The 24,788-nt window shown below is 30.6% G+C and overlaps 1 protein-coding gene and 1 pseudogene across 2 annotated transcripts; one reads left to right on the top strand and one right to left on the bottom strand.

The window, feature by feature from the left end:
- The first annotated feature begins 13,828 nt into the window (after positions 1–13,828).
- Positions 13,829–15,291, top strand: LOC107918818 (transcription repressor MYB5). The gene is made up of 2 exons (XM_016848403.2): positions 13,829–14,303; positions 14,516–15,291. The coding sequence occupies exons 1-2, from the start codon at positions 14,005–14,007 to the stop codon at positions 15,045–15,047; spliced, it is 831 nt and encodes a 276-aa protein (XP_016703892.1). The 5' UTR covers positions 13,829–14,004; the 3' UTR covers positions 15,048–15,291.
- A 5,754-nt stretch (positions 15,292–21,045) lies between these two features.
- On the bottom strand, positions 21,046–24,588 carry LOC107920507 (beta-glucosidase BoGH3B-like; annotated as a pseudogene). Its single transcript, XR_005922823.1, has 10 exons — positions 24,423–24,588; positions 23,758–23,943; positions 23,459–23,663; positions 23,286–23,376; positions 23,025–23,170; positions 22,680–22,923; positions 22,497–22,600; positions 22,247–22,429; positions 21,932–22,136; positions 21,046–21,812 (listed from the first exon to the last, which is right to left on the bottom strand). The product of XR_005922823.1 is annotated as a beta-glucosidase BoGH3B-like (transcript).
- Between the last annotated feature and the right edge of the window lie 200 nt (positions 24,589–24,788).

Raw genomic sequence — 24,788 nt, 5'->3', positions numbered from 1 at the left:
TGATTTTTAACATCTGCTTGTTCAGGAGTCGAGTAGGTTTAATGATGCCTGATGTTGTCTTTAATAGACCCTAGAGCATACTTCTTTTGTTTTTGTTGGATTGTCGTCTGTTGGGGTTTTGTTATTTTTCTGTTTTGGGCTTTATGCATTGGGGCTTTGTTTTTTTTTTTTGTTAAGTTTGCTTTGTCTGTGTTTTGGACATTTATGTTTGGGTTTCTTATTTCCAATAAAATCCTGCTGAAAATTTATTCAAAAAAAAAATGGGTGGATGATAATTAAGATTTAACCATGAAATAAGGTAAAAGTAGACGTGACGTATAAAAAGGAAGGCCATCATTCCACGTGTCCACAGGTAAAATCTCTAGATGTTACTATTATAGATATAACTATACCATATTCAAAATCATCCAATAGAAAGGGCATAGATGGAGAAAATATAAAACAATGCATATACTAACACGAGTAAAAACTTAACGAACTAAATAACCTCAAGTTTGGCTTTTACAATAAATCTTGAACAATAACTTTTTTTTTTGGTATAACTGTCTTTTTTATTTAAAGTGTGAGTATAAAATATTGTTTGGACCAAAAGTAATATTTAAGTCAAATTGTTTTAATAATATTAATTGCTAAAAATGAATTTTGTTAAAATACTTTTAAAAAAATTACTACTACTTCTTCCAACCATTTATTCATTTAGACAAACTATTTTTAATTTCGATTGAGATTAATTCAATTTCAAATTAAATAATTACTACTAAATTTCTGGAAAGATCAAAGGTATATATACTTCAAATGTTTAAAATCTATTAACAATTGTCAACAATCTCTTAGCCTAATTGTAAGAGTATTATGTTGTAGGAATGAAAACTTGAAATAAAACACAATCAACCTTATTCTTTGCCCCCAATTATAAAAAAACCCATTAACAATTATTTACTTTTTTTTCTCTATCTAAGGCTCCCCTCATATGAGTGATGAGTTTGACTCTAGTGAGATAGTGGTAGTGAGAATAATTACGATTACAATGAGCTTAAATTTAGTAATATGATTTTTTTATTTAAATGCAGTTGTAGCGATGAGGTGAGAATAGACAAATATTATTAAAGATATTATGAAATGAAAATGTGTGTACATATATTAATATATAATAAATTATCAAAATTTATTTTAAATTTAATAATAAAATTATATTTATATTTATTCTATTTATAATTAAAAATATTAATACTATATTTATATTAAAAGTTATATTATTAAAAACATGATTATATCAAATTATATATTTATACTTCCTATTATTTTTTTAACAAATACTTATTATTATTTAAAGCTTTGACTGAGTTGGTGTCACCTTCAACCAGGTCCCAACTCAGTTGTGAAATTACCAAAAGCTCAATATTTATATAAAGTAACAAATCTAAATTTGCAGGTATTCCCCTCATTTCACATATACTTTAGAAAATACATGTAACCTTTCCAATCTGGCCTAAACGTTAAACCCGAATTCGGAAGATTACATTAGTCACCAAGATGACCCAATTAGCTATCAAAATTTTATAAACTGTCAATTTAAAATATTTGTTTATTTTAGAAGTAAACTTAGTTAAATACCGATTCATTTATTACTCAAGATTTTTAATTATAGTTTAACAACAAAAAAGTGATATCTATTTATGTTTTTAATAAAAACCGAGAATCATGCAAACTAATTAATATTCATAATTCAATATCCTTAAATTAAATTAAATGACATGCAAGCTAAAAAACCCAAATCTTATATCTTATGCCACAATTCAAATTAAAATAATACAATATCTAAATATTAAAAATCTCAAATAAAGAACCTAAAATATTTCAATAGATAAAACTATAACACGCCAAACTCGATCCCTAAGAAGGACCCAAGTATGATGTGCCACTACATAGAAATCATCCATATTTAAAATTGTTTCTAGCGAAAATTTTGTATAATTTGCAATGTTTGAATTAAACCTTTAATAAAATATTATAATAAAGTATTAGCCAAATGACGTATAAACTTCAATAAGATAATTTTATTAAAACATTGTTGAACAATCATAAATTTCAATCACAATTCCATCTCAAAATACAAATAGACACCACCCCCCATATGCCATGCATAGTACAAATAAACAGATGTCTCACAGCAGCAGATATCCTCTAGCGTAGTCCTTCAAAAAGTCTTCCTTCAACAGTAGGCCTAAGAAGAAAAAAAGTAATAGGGTAAGTTCAAAAGAACTTAGTGAGTTCCTTAGAGATCTTAAGCAGAATACAAATAACACAATCCAATCTTTCAAAGGAATCACTCAACATTTCAGAGTACGCCCAAAGGCGTATACAAAACTTAGACAGACTCGGTACGCCAATGGCGTGTCACATAGGCGAATACTATACACTAATACAACAAAACTCAGACATTCCATTTTCATACTAGCCACATACCCAAAGCTCAAAGTTAGATTCATATCAGATGTTTCTGTTTCATTTATATACATTTTCTCCTTATAGCTCCTAATTTAGAATCATTCAGTAGCATGTTCAGTTGTGTTATGTCAATCCGAACTGCACTATATATTTGCCCTACCGGAGGCTACACAACGTGTTTCCTTTAACTCCATTTCTATAGATCATTTCATATAATATCATTCATTTCAGAAGCAAATGGTAGTGGCTTAACATGAAAATGACCCATACTTCTTTCCCCAGACATATAGAACTCAAACTAATAACTCTAGACAGACAATCATTATTCACACACACACATACATTGATCATCCTTTACAGAGTAAGAATACTTAACTTACAATATTATAAAATAAAGATAATCACAACACATGGAATTAAGAAGGAACTCATCAGAAAATAACAAGGTCTAAATAGCAGGTCCTTTGCCTTTGTCACTCAGACCTTCTATAATGTCTTGAGCTAAGAATAATATTATTTAAACATATCAAATTACTATTTCATCGGATTTAAACATGTATGCACGAAACATTAACACTTAGCCCAAAACCAAGAAGTTTCCTTCCTTACATACCAGTCTGAAACTTATACATGTAGAATTGAAAGCACGTAAATAACCTTAAAAATTACCTAGGGTTCATCAATAATTACCAAATAACTATGGAAAACATATAAGTTGGCTGACTACAACGAACCCAATTTCAAATAGGTTTTCTAGACTTTAGTTTTCCAAAAATGAAAAGAAAATCAAGGAGGAAGATGAACACAAATAAAACGCAAAATATTTTCGGTGAAGGCACAGCTACCCTTATATACTTAAGCACGGAGACAAGGTTTAGTGAAAAAATCAAATAATTTCACTAACACTCTTGATTCTCGTGATTAAGTGTGCATATAAGAAATTAAGTAATTTCATCTACGATAGCTTAGTTCCATTTTAACCAAGTCTCAATTTAACTAACTAAATTTTCTTATTTAATAATAAACAAATCCAATTAACAGTAAATCAAGCGAGTTCGCCAAAGCATTTGGGTGGCATACAATTAGCGGAAGAGTCCGCCAAACCACAGATCTTCACCATTCTAAGAGTTCACCAAATGACACATTTAAAGAATTCTATACTTAACCAAAAAAAATTTACTTACTCATCTCTTACACTTAATTCACCAAAATACTCTAAACAATAATAAAAGACCGGGACCTTGCCAGGCGAGCTGTTACAACCCTCTCTCACTTAGAAAATTTCGTCCTCGAAATTCATACTTAAAAAATAACTAAAGATATTGCTCTTTCATTTGGCTTTCTCTTTCTCATGTAACTTCTTCTTTATTATGATTTCTCCATAAAATTTTCACTAACGAAATTCTCTTGTTTCTTAGCTTATTTATCTCTCTTGCTAATATACGAATAGACTCTTCTTCATAAGACAAGTTCGATTCAACCTCTACCTCTTCAATCTGCACAACATGATCTAGATTTAATCTATATCTTCTCAGCATAAATACATGAAACACATTGTGAATCTTTGACAACTCAGGAGGCAAATTCAATCTATAAGCTATAGGTCCTACTTTCTCTAAAACTTTATAAAGGCCCTACAAATCTCGGACTCAATTTTCCTTTCTGACCAAACCTGATGATTTTCCAATGAGAGACTTTCAAAAATACCTTATCACAAACTTCAAAAGAAACTTCTCTTCTCTTCAAATCTACATATGCTTTCTGACGATCTTAAATATCTTTTAAATTACTACGAATAACAAAGACTTTTTCTTCAGTTTCACACACCAACTCAGGATGCACTAACTTTCTTTTACTAAGCTCCATCCAACATGTAGGTGCTTTACACTTTTTTTCCATATAAAGCTTCAAAGGGAGACATTTTCAAACTAGTATGAAAATTGTTGTTGTAAGCAAACTCAACCAAAGGAACATATCTTTCTCAGTTCATTCCAAAATCAATTACAAAACTTCTTAACATATCCTCCAAGACTTGAATAACTCTTTCAGATTGGCCATCAGTTTGAGGATAAAATACAATACTAAATTACAGTTTAGTTCCCAAATATTTTTGTAAATGATTCTAGAATCTCGAAGTAAACCTTGGGTCTCTATATGAAATTATGGAAGATGAAATTTCATGCAGGCGTACTATCTCAACAATATAAAGCTCAGTTGACTTCTCTAAAGAATAAGTATTATTTATAAGTAGAAAATAAGCTGACTTAGTAAACCTATCTACTATCACCCATACAAAATTTATCCTTGAAGAACTGAAGGGTAACCAGATACAAAATCCATGGTAATTGTAACACCCTCGACTTGACCTGATTCACTAAGAAGATCCTTCAATAATTCGCCACAAAGGCTTTTCTTTCATAATTCACCGCGAAGACTTTTCTTTCATAATTCACCGCAAAGGCTTTTCTTTTATGGCGTGTTTACGATATGAATTTGCCTACACTTACGTTACATGAAGTTTGCCCATTATCCTCTTAGGACACACAGGGAACCTCATTGGGTAATAATCATCCTTTACTTCTTTTCATAGAGTCATGGTCATGGACTTTCCATTTCAGAGTTCATGTTTAAAGTCATGACGAACTCCTTTTAACAACTCTGAGGTGAACAAACACAGACCCACTTTACAGACTCTTCATACACTCACGTTTTAAACTCAATTTATAGCCCCTTCATTCACTTGCTACATATATTCCAAGCGTACATACATAACCATACTTTAAGATCACATTATTTATACACCATTCATCATATACTTGAACCTATCAATTTCCATATAAGATAAACATACTATTCTTAGCAAACAATCACACATTCACAGATATCAGATCTTTTTGTATGAACAATGTACGTGTAAAAGTCAGCATAAAGACTCACCTAATAACCATAGTTAGCAGCTTGAACTTCAGATTCAACATCCAACAAGAAACTGCAATAACCATTGTTTATAAAATATAAGAACACTATTAAAACTCATTTGAGTAAGTTTTACCATCATCTAAATCCTAGATAACTTCCATACAAAGCCTTACTTCTTTATCTTACTGTTCACACATAAAACAGACTTACTCTTTCAGAAGTCAACATGCAAGACTATAATACTTACCCAGGATATGAAACAACCCTCTTCATGAACTTAGATCCTTAGTTTCAGCTTGACAATAGAGACCTATTCTCAGCTCCAAGAAAATCAACCATGACATGTTAAATAGAAGAAAGAAGAAAACCCCTCTTCTCCTTGAACCCAAATCAATATGTGTATGTATAACCCATGTTCTCATAGTGGAACTTGACACGTCTCACAATCTTTCCAATTTGCCTTATAAATGATTTATAACTATAAAGAAATGTATTCGAGAATCCAACAATTATATATATATGGTTCATCCCTTCTTTCCAATCTTAACCACCCCGTTAGAATGTAATTAGCACTGTAACTAAACAAACTTGGCAATACCTTTGGCGACAATCTAATATACCCAAAATCCTCAATACTCTTACTAATCTCCTCTTCTTAATGACCCAACACATGTTGAGAACAATTCTTTCAATAATCTAACGTCTACTATGTGCGTGATATATACGCCAAAAGTATTAATTGGATGGATAGCATTACGCCACTCAGATTACTTCTGGTTTACTTGCCAAACTCAAAACTCGCCAAAACTAGGTGTTACAGTAATTCTATCCCACTTCCATTCTAGTAATTCCAAAATATACAACTTATCTAAGGGAACTTAATGTTTTGCCTTAACTTTTTGAAAAGTCAAACAAGTTGAGACATACTTTGCAATTTCTCTCTTCATACTATGCCACTAATATGAGCTATTCAGATCTCTATACATTTTAATACTCCCAATGAGTGAAAAAGATCACTGATGAGCTTCTCTTAGCAACTCTTTCCTCAATTCATTCCCATTTGGTACAAACATCCTTCCCATGAATCTCAAGTCACCATTTTACCCAGACTAAAATTTGCTGCTTTGCCAGATATCATTCGTTGCTTTAAATAATTCACACTGAACATCTTTCATTTGTTCTTCTAATATCTGTGAAAGATAAGTTGGCTTCACAACTAATTTTGCCAGTAAAAATCTATTACCGGACATACTTATTTTTACTCAGAGAGATAATATGTTGCTACAGTCTTTCTACTCAAAACATCTGCTAACACATTTGCCTTCCCTGAATGATACTCAATAATTAGATCAAAATCTTTCAGCGGTTCTAACTAGAGGTATTCATGAGCTGGGCCAGGCCTAAACAAAATTCAGGCTCGTTATCTAGGCCTAGACCAGGCCCAACCCAAAATATAAGCCTGAAAATTTGTCTAAGCTCGACTCAAAATATATTAGTTAAGCTCGAACCCAACCCTGCCCATATTATTATTTTTAGATTATTTTATGAAATAAACAATTTTTAAAATATAATATATTAAATACCCTTAAAAATATAAAAACAAATATTAAAATAACAAACAATTTAAAAACGATATTAAAATAATTCTTAAAATAATACACAAATTGAAAATACAATAAAAAGTGATTATATTAAGATAGTAACAAGTTACAACTAAAATAGTAAGAAAATTAATAACAAAACAAAAGTTGTACAATATCCAAATAATATTAAAAACCACAGTAAAATAATATGAAAAATGACAACGGAACAATATAATAAATAGTTGTGAAACAACAATAAAACATCACTAAACAACATCAAAACAACACCAAATAGCATTAAACAACAACAAAAATAGCACAAAAAAGTAGCAAAACAACACCAACAACAGTAGCAAAACAACATCAAAACAACACCAAAAATCTACAAAATGTAATCAACCAATCAGCGTATTTAATTTTATAACAATCTACAAATCATAAGCTAAATTAAATTGTTAACAATTACGAAGGTAACCTAAAAAGCAATCGGAATAACATCGTCCTCATCGTCATCATCATTCTTGCAACCGATTTCTAACATGAAATAAGAATAAATGATTAGATAATCAAATTGATAAAGTGTTGTAAAATTATAACAATAAAACGAGAATAATAATTACCCGTTGAAAATTTCTTAGCTCGCATCTAATCATCAAAGCAAATAGCGGCTTGAATCGTTTTTGGCTTTAGTGAACTCCTTAAAGGTGTGATAACTTTCTTACCCATGCTAAAAGCCGACTTAGAAGGTACAGTTGATATTGGAATTGCCAAAAGATCACGAGCCAATAGTGAAAACTCATTATACCGAACTGAACTTTTGCTCCAATAATCCAAAACATCTAATTGACTATTCAACTCAAGCTTCGGTTTTTTCAAATAAATGTCCAACTATGACTTTTCACTCTTAGAGCTAGATTCATTTAAGTACCGTTTATAATAATCACTCTCATCATAATCTCCCCCAAAATCAACATTATTAACATTGTATTGATGCAAACTAGAACCAACAGGATTATTATCCGGAACATTAGAACTCCCGACCAAAGAGGAATACGTGGATTTAGATTTCTTAACATACTCATCAAACAAGAGCCTATGATTGCTAAGAATGGTTTCCAAAAAATCTGAAGCATGAATACCATAGAGTGTATTAAAGCAATATTGCACATAATTTAACTTATATCGAGGATCTAAAATTGCAGCACATGACAAGACCAACGAACACTAAGCCAAATATTTATTAAATTTCTTTTGCATTTTCTTAACCATTGAAGTTAAAAAAGTGAATGAGGACTTTTAATTGTATCAAGCAAGAACTTGTGAACCTTCCAAACCCCTCTAAAATAAAAATTAGTAGTTGGATAATTAGAATTGGAAAAAACACAAGTTATGTCATAAAAGACTTTCAAAAATTTGCAAATAGCAACATTTCTCCACTCCTTATTAGAAAGTACAAATATATGATCATATTTATCTCGTTAGCCCCAATAATCTAGCACATCGTTATAGTAAAGAGAAGATTCAAGCATCAAATAAGTAAAATTCCATCTCACATACATATCTTGACGCAACTTTTTGGTCACATTCAAATTAAAAGTTGTCGGCCACATCATAAAATCATTTCTTATGAATTCCTGACTTTTTTATGTACTTAATTCAATTTCGAATCTTACCAACAACATCATCAACAAGTTCTAAACTAGTTTTAACTATAAGATTCAATATATGTGCACAACATATAACTTGAAAAAAAACACCATCGCACAAAAGAGCTCGATTCGCACGAAAACGATTTTTAAGATAAGAAACCATAACATCATTATAAGAAGCATTATCCAAAGTGAAGCTAAATTTTCTTTTGTCTATGCCCCATTGAGATAAACATAAAACAAGTTCATCCGCTATGTTCAAACCATCATACGGAGGAAATAAAGCTCTAAACCTTATTATTCTCTTTTGTAGCTTCCAATCTTTGTCAACCCAATAAGCAGTAATGCAAATATATTCAACCCAATAAGTTAGAGAAATTAAACCAAGTGCTTTAACCAACTCTTCTTTAACGTGATCTCTCTCTTTTGCATAATACATTAGGACATCCCTAGCAGCTGTATATCTACTTGTATTCTTAAAATTAGGACTAGCAATACTCATCATGGATCTAAATCTCAATTTTTCAACTATCCTAAATGAATGCTTGCCACACACAAGAAAAGTAGAAACAACTCGACGACACTTATTAGCATCAAACTTGTAGTTTTTTTATAGATAGACCACCTTCTAAGGATGGTTGAGTGGCTATGGTGTATTGATTGATGTCTTTATTAACTTTTTTCAAACAATTATTTAGATGACGTCTTAAATGAGAGGTTCCACTAGAAGATTTAGCAAAGAATATACTCTTACAATGATTACATTGTGCCTTCAATTCGTCTTTGTTCTCACATTTAAGCTTTGTCATTTCATCCCACATCTTTGAAGTGGTAGACTTTTAACGTTTGAGAGAACTTTCATATTTATTAAACCCATCGTCCATAGGTATAGGAGTGTTCAAACTAGCCATAGTCATAAAAATTCAATTCCTGAAATCCAAATAAACCAAAAGATTATATAACTGTTCAACAATTGTAGTTTCCATCCTAGTTGTAAACAGAATGATTGAGAAAAAAATATTGACAATGAAAGCTCAGCCATATTATATAAACAATCGTTTACCATCTATAAAAAAAACCCTTATCAAATTAGTTTACTAATTAATAAAATTAAATTATAAAAATAACTACTATTACATAAACTTTCTTTTACTAGTTAATAAAAAGTATCAACAGACTATATTTTAAATAACAAAAAGTATGGGTGCCATTGTCGTCTTGACCACACAAAAAGTATTAGTAAACAAACACTTTAGAGACAAAGTCTATTTGTACCAAGTGCAAAAGACTATCAACAAACTGTTTTTTAAATAACAAAAATAGCCTTAAAAGTAGTAAATCAGCATCAACTAGTAGAATTAAAAGGAAATGAAGATTGGATCAATTTCCCCACAAAACAAAATTCAATATTTTGGAAACCTAAAACTTGGTACTTGATCTGTTGATATCTTTTGTTTATCACAAGATTCTATTAGTCATCTATGATCTATCTGTATAGAATAGATGATGAGGATGCTCATAGAGAAAGGGTGGTTTCTTTTACGTCTGGTTTCATTTTATACACACAAAACTACCTGAATCTATTTGTTTTCAGTACAAGGAAACGTTTACTAGTTCCAGACCAATCTTTACAGTACTAGTGCAGCTCATGCACTACACCATCAAACAAAACTAAGACATCATAATAGAACACTACCATTACAATTATAAAGTAAAATGAAGCAAGTTATAGAACCATATGCATGTGTCTACACAACAAAATGAAATGCTCAAACAAGTTATTTCCATTGCCTTAAATTCTCTAGGGGGATGGATTTGAAGGAACTATATATTGCAGACCTGAAATTTCACTAGGTTGCATGATTTAGAACAAAAATAAGGCACTAAATCTTGGAGGAAAAAATGAACACCTAATAAGCTCTTGTTTGAGGAGAAGAGATTCTTATAAACATGGAAAAAAGTGGAGATGGATCCACTCCCACTTTTGCAAATTTAATAGGAACAATGTGAAGATTACTTAAAGCTTAGTTCTTTTTATACTTGAATCAATATCATGCAAACATCATGTACTGATAAGTGCATATCAGACTCAAAAAAACATAATGTTTATGCACATATAAAAAATGGTACTTATACCATGTTTATTAACACATCACGTGCATGTATATATGTGCATGATTGAACTTTTCCCATATACATTAACAGAGGAAATGCAATTTGTGTTTTGGATAATCATTTTTCATATTAATTTATGCTTTACATTACAAAGATCGAAAATACTTGCTGCAACATGCTTACATCAAAATTCAATTCTATTTTATACCCATCAAACATTAATGCAATTGACAAAAAAAAAGAATCCACATTGTTACCGCAACACCATTATTTCTTTTCACTATGAACAGAAGCCAATGATCTAAATAGAAATCATTTATTTAGCCTTAATTTTAAAACAATTCGTAGAAACAGTTTGACTTGTTCATTTAAGGAGATTTTTTACCTGAGTTGGCTTATGAAATCAAGTGGGCGTCGGCGACAGAGGAAATAGGTGGGAGCCTGGAGGTGGAGGTGGTGAGCGGCATCGATGGACAGGGGGAGGGGTATTAGGGATTTCAGTTTTGAAATTGGGATTTGGGAATAAGAGAGAAGGGGGCACTGAAAGTGGAAACTAAAGTTAAAATTTTTAAATAGTTAAAAGAATAATTAAAACATTTAGTATATAATTTGGGCCGAGGCCGGGCCAAAAAAATCTTACTCAAGGCTCGGTCCATTTTTTAAATATGCTCGTTTTTTGCCCCAGTTTATTTTTCGTGTCTATATTTTTGTCCAAATCCTCTCATTTTTCGGGCAGACTTTCGAGCCAAATCGGGTGGCCTAGCCCCTGAATAGGTCTAGTTCCTAACCATCTTCTTTGGCGCAAATTCAGATCTTTTTAAGTCATCAAATATTTCAAACTTTTCTGATCAGAGAATACATGACATTTCTCTCTATATGAATAATGCATCCATATCTTTAATGCTAAAACCACTGCTATTAATTTCAAATCATGAGTTGGATAGTTTCTCTCATGAAGTTTAAGCTAACGAAATGCATAAGTTATAACATTACCCTTCTACAAAAGTACACATCCCAACCTATTCAAAGATGAGTCAGTTTGATTTGGGAGACAAAATTAATTTCAACAATGGCAAAAAATATTATGCAAAGAAGGAGATGAAAAGGAAATGGAGAAAAAACAGGGAGAGACAACAAAATTTCTGTTTGATTTGGGAAAAAGAAGAATTCAAATGTTATTAGGAAAAGTGCTAAATGCTTAGGGTTTTCAAACTTTGAGTGTCGTTTAGTAATTTCCCCTAGTCTGTCGAAATTAAAAGGTAATGGAATTAGGTAAGGGGTGACTTGAACTTGGGTAAGAAAAGGGAGATTAGGTGCATTAACCATTAAACTACTACTTATCTCTTTTTTAATTTCTGCAATATTAATTATTTTAGTATGGTTTTTATCCTAGTTTGCTGAAAATAAAAGAAAAAAAATAAGAGAAAAGACTTGAACCTAAGAAAAGCACTAATTACCTAATCATCAAACCTATTCAATTACTTAGTTATTTATTACAATTAATATTCTATATTTTTGGGCATGACAATACAAGCACATTGTGGGATTTGAACCGAGTACCTCAAAACCTTCATTCCCTCAACTTCACTATTTCAACCAAATTTTCATATAAATTTTTTGCCTTCCAACTTTATATATATAAAAGTCATTTTAGCTATTCATTTAATTTTCCACCTCTTTTAGCCCTTAAATTTTCGTTGGTTGTCATATGAACCCCAAAATGTATGAAAATTTAATATTTATTAACTTTGTTTATATGGCATACACGTGGATGCCATATTAGCAATTAATTAATTTTTTTAAATGTAAAAAAATCAAAATTTTCAAAAATTATAAAAATTATTAAAAAAATTAAAAAGTATAAAAATTATTTTTAATTTTTTTAAAAATTAATGAATTGCTAACATTATATACACGTGGGCTTCCACGAATATGCCACATCAGCAAATTTAATAGATATTAACTTTTCTATTTATTTTGGGATGATTTGACAAATAATATAAGTTTAAGGACTAAAAGAGACAAAAAAATTAAATAGATGGCTAAAATAATTTTTTATTGTAAAGTTGGAGGACCAAATATATCATCTAGATTTATAATATATATATTTCATCTAATACTAAACAATAATATAACAAAACTATGTTGCATTAAATTATATTAATAATTCTAAAAACTTTTCTCTTTTTTTCTCCAAGCCGTTTAATTCTTATATTTTGTTTTGCTTAGTGGTGGTGTTAGCCTCCGGGCTGGCTATCGCTCGCCTTTTTCTTCTCCCATCAACCCTTTCTTTCTTTCTTTCTTCTTCTAATTCACTACACACGTCTTCTCTCTTTTCAATTTGCATATTTATTTTGTGGGTATCTTTGTTATCTTCACAAGTTATTATGGACAGGTAACGATGCCTGTTGTTCACTAAAACTCCACCGGCCACCAGTAGTTTTTCTTGGAAAGTGGGTGGCTTTTCATCAACTTCTTAATTTGTTTGCTCTTATAGCACATTTTTTAGTCTTGCTTATGCATGTAATTTTAGTTTTACAAGTGATTTTAGGGATGATTTTGTTGTAGTCCTCTCTAGTTTGGTGAATGCTTGATTCTTTTGTCACTTGTTGCTCGCCACTTTGGACCATTTATGATTGATTTCATCATTATCATATTAAGTGCTTGCAATCACTTCAGATATGTCATACTTGAGTTATGACAAAACCAATTGTCAACATGTCATAATGTTCTATTGATACTAAGGCTAAAGCCTTTGTTATGTTGATGGAGCTTGTCCTTCATCATCTACGACGAGTGTTTGCTATTTTTTTCTCTTTGAATGGAATGGTTCATTCATTGAATGAATTAATGAATTTACTTTTAATTATATATATATAATAATAATAATAATAAATAAAATGAGAACTGGTAAAATAATAAATAATTATCCTTTTCAATCGTAAATTTGACATCGAATGAGAAGGACAACGCACTGACTTTGGCTTCAGATTCGACTGCATTGGGGTGCCTTAGCATCAAAATGTGCTCTAAAACTAGATATATAAATAATTAAGAAAGGACGAATTTCTTTTGAACAATTCTTATATAATTAAAATCATCTAAATCATACCCATCTTCTTACTTTCCATTTTTTTTTCTTTTTGGCACTTTCTCTCCTATATCATTTGCTTTCCTCTTATTAAAACCCTAATCCTTTCCAGTCTTAGCCAATTTTAATTTTTCTGCCAGCAAGAACCACTCGAAGACAAAAACTTAACCCAAAGGATCATAGCTGAGCTGAAGAAATAATGAAGAAGCCAATTTTATTAGGAACTTCAACGGCAACAAGCAGAACGCCATGTTGCAGCAAAGTTGGGATAAAGAAAGGGCCATGGACCGCGGAAGAAGATGAAGTCTTAGCTAATTACATCAAGATAGAAGGCGGAGGAAGGTGGCGAACCTTGCCTAAACGAGCTGGTTTGCTTAGATGTGGGAAGAGTTGCCGTCTCCGATGGATGAATTATCTCCGACCCACCGTTAAACGAGGTCCTATTGCTCCTGATGAAGAAGATCTCATTCTTCGTCTTCATCGCTTGCTCGGAAACAGGTCATCTCTTCCTGATATTCATACTCATGACGCTTATTTTCAAGGTTTTTCTTTTGATTCCCTTTTAGGGTTTCTTGCAAGTTAATTCCAATGATTCATATCTGGCTTTTTTTGAAGGTACTAGCAAGTAGCAATATCACACACACACATATATACGCATATGAATATATGAACTGTAAGATTAAGGGTTCTTACACTGTGAATATTTCCAGGTGGGCATTGATAGCTGGGAGGATTCCGGGACGAACAGATAATGAAATAAAGAACTACTGGAATACCCATCTAAGCAAGAATTTAATCAGCCAAGGAATAGATCCAAGAACCCATAAACCATTAAACCCTGTTAGCCATGGTTCATCACAAGCTAACCAGGATGATGATGATGATGTCCCAGAATCAAACCCTAACCCCCCAAGCTCCTTCAAATCTTCTGAATTAATGGGAGAAAAAACTAATTCCATGGAAACTACTAACCTGGAATCTCATCAGATATATCAACACCAACAAGAGGTTGGTGACGATTGCATGGGGCAGCCAAGCAGCAGCGGGAACGGGGGAGACTTGGTTGAAAATGGTAACGAAGACCATATGTTCTGTTTGTTTCTGGATTCTTTGATTACCGACAATCAGCAGCAGCAGCAGCAATCTAATAATGGCGACCTTTGGGAAGCTGAAATCATGTCTCCAATGGTGGAGTTTGGGAACCCCCAAAACTACTTCAATCATCACCAGCAGCATCCTTAGCAAAGCTGCCAAAGTAGTAGATGCATTTTGGTTTTACATTTCATATTATAAATTGAAAATGGATTAGAAAGTATCGGTTTCATTTGTATGCTTGGGTGGTGGTTGTTGTATGTAGTTTTCGTCTCTTTGGTTGTGTTAATTGTCAAGCAAAGAACTGTTTGTTTTAAGAAAACATTAGATCTACCTTGGCTTGTATCGGCCCCTAAATTAATGTACTCTCTTCGCTTATGTTTGAAAATATAAATTTATACATAATTAATGTTATATTAGTAAAAATTAAATATGAAATGTAATTAGTAATAAATTTTTATTTTAAAAAATTATTTATTTCATAAATTTTATTTTTTAATATAAAATTTTATATTATTTTATATAGTTTTGACTAAAATTTAAATATAATAATTAATTTTTTTTTTAATAATCAAAGTATTTTTCATGTATGTTTTAGTCCACAAAGATTAATCTCTAACAACAATATTATTTTCAATGTTGAATATTTCCTTTTTTTTCCTTAAACAAAAGAGACATAATTTATTTTAAATATAAGTTCCTTTGAACACAAAATCACCTTAATATTTTTAACATTATTCAATTGTTTTTTGAAAATTTAATATGATTATGTAAATATTAAATGTTAAAACTTTAATGAAAAAATTAATCGTTTATTGAAAAAAATATTGTTTAAGATTATATAAAAACTCATGAAAATAGCTCTCAATTACCACATATCAATTTAAATAAAAAAATAAAAAAATATTTGATGCATTATCCATGCATAAGTCTCATGCACCATGGATGAATAATAACATGATACATCATCATTAAATAAAACAAAAATAATAGAGAACTTACAAAAAATTACTAATAACTTTATTTAAACATAATTGAATAATAATTAATTATAAATAAATGCTAAAAAATCTAAAATCTAAAACTTAAACCCTTAAACTCAACATCCTAAACCCAAAGATTATTAATATTTATTTATAATAGTTACTGTTAATGTTTAATTATTTTTAAATAAAATTATTTTTATTTATATTTATTTACAAGTCTTTATATTTTTTTTGTTTAATTTAATAATAATACGTGATAAAATTTATATATTGAGGATGCATGAAAAAGTAAATAAGTTTAAAAGGAAAATTAGCAACCCTCGTTGATTGAATAGCAAGGAAAATCTTGGATCCTTGGCACTTTCTCTGAATTACATTTTCAAAATGAACTTTTTATATTACTTCCGAAATTATTCTACTTTTTTATTGTAATTTTATGGAAAGATATGTGAAAATTAAGTTTAATAATGTTGGTGACTTTAGAAGCTGAGAATGGCAGATAACAGACACATGTGAAAGTTTGCTGTGCTTAAAGTAGGTGGCATCCATGTCCAAGTACGCATATAAATACACACCAGGGATCCGCATGCATAAGTTGACATTAAAATAATTTTATACATTGTTTGCACCAATTATTTTTTAATAATTTAACACTTATATTTTATATTTTATTTTTATATATTATATTTCAAATGTAACATAAATTAAAATTTTTTAACTATTTCATTCAATAAATTTAATATATCTTGTATTTTAAATCTATATGATAGATATATTGGATCGATTCGAAAATTTATATGCATGACAAGTACAATTATATCAATAAATTCAACAGCTAGATGATTAAAAAAATATGGAGGATATAGAATTTTAGTGAATCCCAGACTTTTATGGAAAGTTGTTTTTATTCATTTAGTGTTGTTATGATAAAACCTTTCCATTTGATTTAAATGCATGAGAAAAATGCCCACCCTCAATTCATCTAACCACTTATTCATATTTTTTCCTTTGTTAAGTTTAATATACGCCTTCCTTTCCTTTTCCTTCATCACTTATCTAAACATTCAGCATCAAACTAAAAGAGTATTTATGCATGTGTGGTATATTTAGATAACTACTGTTTTATTTTAAAAGTATTTGGATAATCATTGTATTAATAGTTGTTTTTAAAGATTAAATACACATTGTTAGACAAATATTTTAAAATTTTTTATGATTAAAAGAGTGTAATTATATTGTGGTCCCTAGGAGAATGTAACGATGATCAATAACCAGTTGAAAAACAATAGGAGCGAAATTAACACCCTGAAAACATGAAGATCTACTACCAATGTTGTGATTACGGTCACCGCAGCCACTACCTACAACTAAAATCCTCGCCGTTGAAGCTTGCAAGGCAAAATAAAAAGAGAAATGAAGAATTGTTTTAGATGTAAGGGAAAGATCATGATGGAAAAGTAACACTAAAAGGCAGCCAAAGATTATATTTGAATAAAAAAAAAAACCAGGAAATTTGGAGATGAAGACGTAAAGGTGCATGCGCTCTAACTTATGTCAACAACCCATTGCCCTGCATGCATGATTCCACTGACCTACCCTTCTATGTATTTTTCCTCACTCCAACCCACACAAAGGAAACAAAAGAATCTATTTATAACTTTTTTTTATTGAATTGAATGAAAAATTTAAAATTAGTTAAATCCAAGACTCCTATTTTATTATCCAATCCGATTTGATTTATTTTGTTTTTTGAACCGAGTGAAATTGAATAAATTTATTAGAGTTAAATTAAAAAAATATATTGAATAAGTAAATTGAAATCTTGTTGGCAATATGATTAAATTTCAAATTGGAGCATATAAATTTGAGTCAATATATATTTGAAAACTCTTTCAAAGTGGAATAAGTGGAAAAACAAGATAATTTAGTATGATAAACTTAATTTGGTAATTTACTTATATAAGGCCTCAAATTTATTATTTTGAATTTTTTTATAAAATATATAATTTAACATTTTAATATAATTTTTAAGAAATTTATATATTTTTTAATTTTTAAAATAATATTATAATTTTTTTTGAAAATTTTGAAGATGATTTTGAATTATTTTGTATATTTTCTTGAGAGGGACTAATTTGCTCATTTTAGAAATCAACAATGACCCACAGGGTATTTATATCAGTAATTTTCATTTGAGTTTTTTAAGTTGTAAAATTCAACTTGACTTGAACTTAAAAAACAAAATTATCTTATTTGAGTTGATTCGGAAAAATGAATAACTCAAATTGATTAACTCGAAATTCAAAAAAAAATTTACTTTTTTATTAGAATTATTTTTTTTCGAATTGAATATAGTTTTTGTCGCCCCTACTTTTGATTCGAAAAGAGTGAGGAAAATAGAAAATTTATGTTAGGCCTCTCAAAGATCCATTCGGATGGAGGCTAAAATTAAAAATAACGATGGAATTGAGTATCCATTAGGATTAAAATTAATCAAGGAATATGTATTTTGATGGTAAACCATAATGAGATGAATTATTGTAAGATGGAGACATTAGATTAAAATGAATATCTTTGTATAATGAAAATTAACCTATTTGATATTTAGGAAAATTTAGTAATTATATATCTATACGTAATTTTATATATTCATTAAATTATTTTTTTAATTTGTTAATGAATCTTATTAATAATATCATAAATGAATGTATAGGTTATAACATTTCCTACATGTTACAAATATGAGATACTGCTACACGAAAGCATACACACGAGACTTATAAATTTCCTAAAGATTAAACTTTTAATTAACATTTTATCTTCTTGTAACTCTTTTTCTATTTATGTATTAGAAAATGATGAGTTTAATCTCTCTCTATATATAGGAGTATACTACTTGTAAGGATGATGGAAATAAAAAAAATGCAATAGAAATTTCCTTTATTCTCATCAATTATTATTGTGTTCTTTGCATTATTATTATTATTATTATTATATTATTATTATTATTATTATTATTATTATCAGCATGGTTTTATTCAAGATTGATAGGTCCTTAGTTTACATCAAAATTTTGTTGGGCTCCCAGTATTGAAATTTAATTGTTTGGTTAAAAAATAAATCGTGAGTGGTTGCTGGAGATTTGCTCGAGGATGATCACTTTCTCTTCACTGCAAAGAATGATTATAGTCTCTACTTATCGTCCACAATTACCTAAGTAGGTCTAATCATTTTTTGAAATTTAATTCGATTTCTATTAATAAGTTTAATTTATATAATTCTTTATTTGCGTCTCTATGAACTTATAAATCCCTTCTCAAGTTTATTTGTTGTGCTTTCTATGTGGATATATATATTTGTCATTTTTTTAAGAATTTATTGGTCTAGTTTTAATTTTGATTAAATTATATGATTGTTCTTATTTGTTCTTGCCTATTGTAAATGTGTATCATATGCAATGATTATTTGTGTAATTTCTGCAATGATTAGTTTGGATGATCACTTTTGATCATTGAACTCAATTTGGATATTTGAAAATTTCGACATATTCCCTAAAGTAAATATTGCATATGCTTTTATAAAAAATATATTTCTTTTATTGAAATAATGACATTATGGACCTCTCATTGGTTTAGACATTTCTAGAAGTAAATGCCATAATGTTACTTATATGTGAATACTAGATAAAATGAATGACAATGAAGTTATCAATTATCACAATTTATATTGACATTATAATTCTACTAGTTCTTATAAATAAAAACAAATGTTCCCTAATGCATGATAATAAAATTTGAATTGAAATTATGCTATAAGAGATGGATGTTAGAAAATTTTAATTTTAAACCTCTATAGTTGTAGCTTTAATATCTTATTCTGACCTTATAATATTTTGTATTTTATTGTGTTATGGTATATAAAACAATTTATCTAACTGCATGCTTCTTAAAGTGATTGATTAGTGATATGAATTTATTCTTTACTATGTTTAATATATGTTTTATTTATATTTATTCTTTATATAAAAATATATTTTCTTCTATATAAATAAATAAAGCTTTTTTTAAGATTTGAAATTTTTATCATCCAAGTTGAAAAGAATTACAAAATTGCATATATATTTTTAGAATAAATTACACATTTACTAATGTTATATAATAAAATAATATTTTATTATATGCTCTTGAAGAGCTAATTAATATTGCATTAGATTGTCAAAGCTCTAGAAGAGCTAGTTTTGCATCTCCTTATGATGCAAAATTTTGTAAAACATAATATATATTTTTTAGATCAAGAAGATATATGCTGAATTTAATCTTTATGTGTTTTACATTAAAACTATTGATAGAAATAACATGAGATACTCGTGTTTTTGTATGATAAATATTCCCTGAAGGAATACATTGCATGTTTATGATTAACATATGAGATAGTGAAAAGAAGTTCATAGTGTTAGACCATCCCGAGTCAATGATGATGCAAAACAATTTGATGAAAATTTATGTGCTTTTATTTAAGAATTAGAAGTTGTCTTTTAATAATTTTCATCAATACTAGTTATTTTGACAACATATTGAACGAACACCAGCTAAAGTTAGAGGTCAATTGTATTTTTGGATGACAACTAAATAATATATGAGCTCATGTATCACATGTATGCAACCCAAAATTTGCGATATTATTTCTAAAAATAATTTGATATTGCACAATCTCTATAGTATGCAATTTGTGCTAACAACACTAGTGCACTATATTCTAGACTTGATTTTCGTAGTTTTAGTTTAGATAATATTAAGTTGCCTATGCCTATATATGTTATACTTAATGGTTAGCAAAAGCATGCCTCCATTTAATTGCTTAACTATTAATATAAGAATAGCTTTACAATAAGCATGTAATTTTATTTGCATCAAGGCCAACATGTAAGAAATATTTGTCTAATGAGAATTGATTTTCATTTATAAACTAATAGATTTCATCTAAAAATATTTAGATGTGCAATATCCATTTTATGTTCCATCATAACGCACTAAGATGAATCATCAAGTATAAAGTTGATAAATTTTAAAATTATCGTTAAATGTGAAAAAGTTGAAGAGAGATATATTTATAATTTTGAAAAAGTATTGTCATCTTGTCTTATTTTCTCTCAAACTGGGACATTAAAAAAAATTTTAATAAATTTTATATATTTTTAATTTCTGACTGATGTAACAGTGCTACGTTAGCATTAAACGATTAACTCACAAACTGTTAATTATTTTTGCAAAGGAAGTTAATTATTTTTTTTTTTGAAAAAGTAAGCAAAAAAGTTTTAAAGTTGACATAATAAAAAAGGCTGTAGCATGCACAGATGCTGAGACTTCTTTATAACAATCACATCTCTTTCTTTCATTCTTTTATAAACAAAAAAAAGTTATGGATCCCCAACATGACATAGCTTAGTAAGCTTTAGTTGGTTCAGTAGTGAGGCCGAATCCAAATGGGAAGAGTGGATCATAATGTGGATCCCCAACATTCATCGGCAGTTGATCAGCTGTTTTAAACCAAGTACGAGGAAGCTTGCCTGAAAAACCATAGTCACCAAACAGAACATCCGCCACACCTTGACCCTCGCTTCCTGGCAACCATGCCGCAACCAGAGCATCCATGGAGTCAATATCAGGTTCTATCACAACGGGGCGCCCCGACATTAAGATGACAACACATTTCAAAGCTCCACATACATTTCTGATTGTGGTTGGACCGGGTTCTGGAATCGTTAGATTCATGCTGTCACCTTTTGTTTCGACATATGGATGCTCCCCTACTACCACAACGGCACAGGAGAAGTTGTTGGACTTGACGAATTTGGGATCCGGATTCTCCTCATACACAACATTCGTGCTTGAATCAACTGTGTTTTTTATGGCTGTTAGAACTGTTGTACCTGAGATCATAAGGACAGTCTTGATGGCTGTTTGCATATTGGAAAATGGGAGATACATACAAGAGTCGGAACAACATAGTTAAAAACACTAAAACAGGGGAGTAAATTGTTTGTTTTACCATTTGTAAGGTCGTTGCCACTGAACCCTTGTCACTCAATAGTCCATCCACCACATTGATAACCCAAATTGTCTGCATGACTACCAGCAACAAGTATTTTTGATGTCTTCTTAGGTAAGGGAAGCAATGGCTGATCGGCATAGTGCCCATTCTTTAGCAAAACAAGTGATCTTCTCACTGCTTCTCTAGCCAACTCTCTATGTTCCTGTTTAAGGTTTTCGTTAATAATCCGTATGATATAGATTCGCGTATGTCATGTTGGGTTATAGTTATTTTTTTCTGTTTCAGGTCCGTGTCATGCAATGGAAAACTGACCTCACTGCCAAGTTGGTCAACTAAGCTGTTATCTGCTAATGGGTTCTCAAATAGACCCACTGCAAATTTAACTCTCAAAATTCTCTTCACTGCATCATCAATGCGGCTCATGGGGATGAAATTGTTTTTGACAAGGAAAGTTAGCCCGTCGATGAACGAGGAATAGTTGTACGGAACCATGACCTGCAGAGATGAAAATATAGTAAGAAGATCAAACACATAAAATTAAGCATGAAATATAAGCTCTAACCATGTCAATGCCAGATCCGATTGCGGCTTGAATCGAGTAGGTATAGTTAGCATGAGGTGGATACGTGATCCGGTCAATGCCTTCCCAATCGAGATGACGAAGCCCTGCAACAATGGTGCAAAATCTGGTGTTATGTTTCCTAAGGTCCTTTGTATGTTATGCTTGTGAGTGTGGAAACATTACTCTGAATCGAAGTTTGTTCTTGAGGAAACCAGTGACTAAATCACGATTAGCATGCATTTTAACGCCGTTCCAACTAGAATACGAAACCATGACCGTTGAAACACCTTTGATAATCGAAGTGTAGTAGCCTGGCATATGAATGCTAAGCAAATCATGCCAGTTGATCACTGTGTTGTTCTCATTTATGCCCTTGGTAGTTCCACCATCTCCTACGTAGTGCTTAGCACAAGCTGCAACATTTTTACTGGACATCGAAAAACCATTAATAGAAAGTTGTATCTTTATGTTTCGAAAAGTTATATAGTCGAATTCGTGTTATGTATAGTAAACCATGGAATTGCTCACTTTCCAGCAACAAATGGAACGCCTTTAGAAGATTTAGCAGGCATGTCTCCTTGTAATCCTGGTACAATCTCTGTCATTGCGTCAACAAGATGGGGATCTTCGCTGTAACTTTCGTAACATCGGCCCCATCTCGGATCTCGGCAAACCTGTGGAAGGAATCAGTAGTTAGAACAGACTGTGGACTTGTGCAAAGATCAATATTTCAAACTCAAAATGAATTCCGGGAAACAAACAGGAAAACAAAATTGAAAATAAAGCTACCGCTATACAAGGTGCGAAAACATATGGAATGCCAGTTGCTCTAGATTCAAGTGCTGTTGCAGCCCCAATTTTCTTAACCAGTTTAGGGTCCCTGAGTAACATGTACTAAGAAACTTAAAGAACAATGTAGTAACGCAGTACTATTGTAATGTGATTTAAGTGAAGCAACATGCCTGGTAGCACCTAGATCAATGTTGTGAGGAAATATTGTTGCCTTGTAAACATTGTTGTTGCCATGAACAGCATCAATCCCGTAAATCATGGGGATCTGCATTCGGGTTGCTAAACTACCCTTCTGAAAGTCATTGATCATGTTTATCCAAGCCTCTGGAGAAGCTTGTGGAGAAGGGGCACTCCCTCCTCCACTCAATACACTCCCTGCCAAAAGTAAAATCGATACCCTCTGTATCCATTAATATGACACACAAAAGTTGCTACATTTGATACAATTATGGTGGTGTCTCACTCTCACCAATGAAATACTTATTCATCACGTCGGCCGAAGCAACGCTGCGTTCGATCTGGACCATTTGTCCGATCTTTTCCTCCAATGTCATTCGATCCAAAAGGTCCCGGGTTCGAACATGTACCGCCTGTTTCGGATCTTTATATTTCATGTATTCCGCTTTTGTCAAGCAACATCTTTCTTCCAATTTGCCTTGAGATTAAAGAGGAATATGATGCTCACTTACAATCCCAAATTGAGGTGATGAAAGTTGTTGTTTTAAAACAAGTAGAATCCAATTACATTACTCGAACTCGGGTGTAATGAAGCAACTCAAAAAAAAAAAAAAAACCCTAATATGCAATGAAAAACAATACACGCTGAATTGGAAAAAGTGTTATATGAAGCTCTGAAAAAACCCCAATAAGGTGTAAGAAAAGATAGCTTGGTTTTCAATGAAGAACAGATGGAAAAACGTAGTGTTTTTTCTTGGTTTTTGGCTGCTATATGAAATGAAAAGAATTAATATAAACTGAATGTACAAGAAAATTCATTCTTTGTTATTTAAGTTTCTAAGAAAAATCAAGATACTGCATTGGGTGGTTATCTTCTCCAACATTTTTCAGCACAACATTAGAGAACGAAACAATCAAGAAGAAGAAGCAATAAAAGAAAGAGAGTTTAAAACATACAGAAAAATCCCAGAAATCCTGTGCCTATGTAAAATGTGTAGGTAAAGTCTGGAAATGAAACGAAGGAGAAGGTGGTATTTATAGAAGATTTCTTATACATGTTTTTTTTCCTATTCCTTTTTCCATTTGAATTTGCAATAGAAATTAATTTGTGAAAAAAAGGAAAAGAAAACAGAGAATGGGAAGGAGAAAATTATGAAATGTGATTGGCAACTGGTAAGCAATCACCTTTATAATAATGCATCTTGCTTATATTATTGTCAATCAATTAAATGCTTCATGTTAGCTCCTTAATGAATCTACCTATATTAATTAACTTAGTTTAATTCATGTATCTATCTATTCTTTATTAATTAACTTAGCTGG

This window comes from Gossypium hirsutum, chromosome D13 (assembly GCF_007990345.1).
Source record: "Gossypium hirsutum isolate 1008001.06 chromosome D13, Gossypium_hirsutum_v2.1, whole genome shotgun sequence".
Classification (NCBI taxonomy): Eukaryota; Viridiplantae; Streptophyta; class Magnoliopsida; order Malvales; family Malvaceae; genus Gossypium; species Gossypium hirsutum.
Note: the sequence above shows the minus strand (reverse complement) of the source record. Positions and strands in the feature narration are given on the sequence as shown.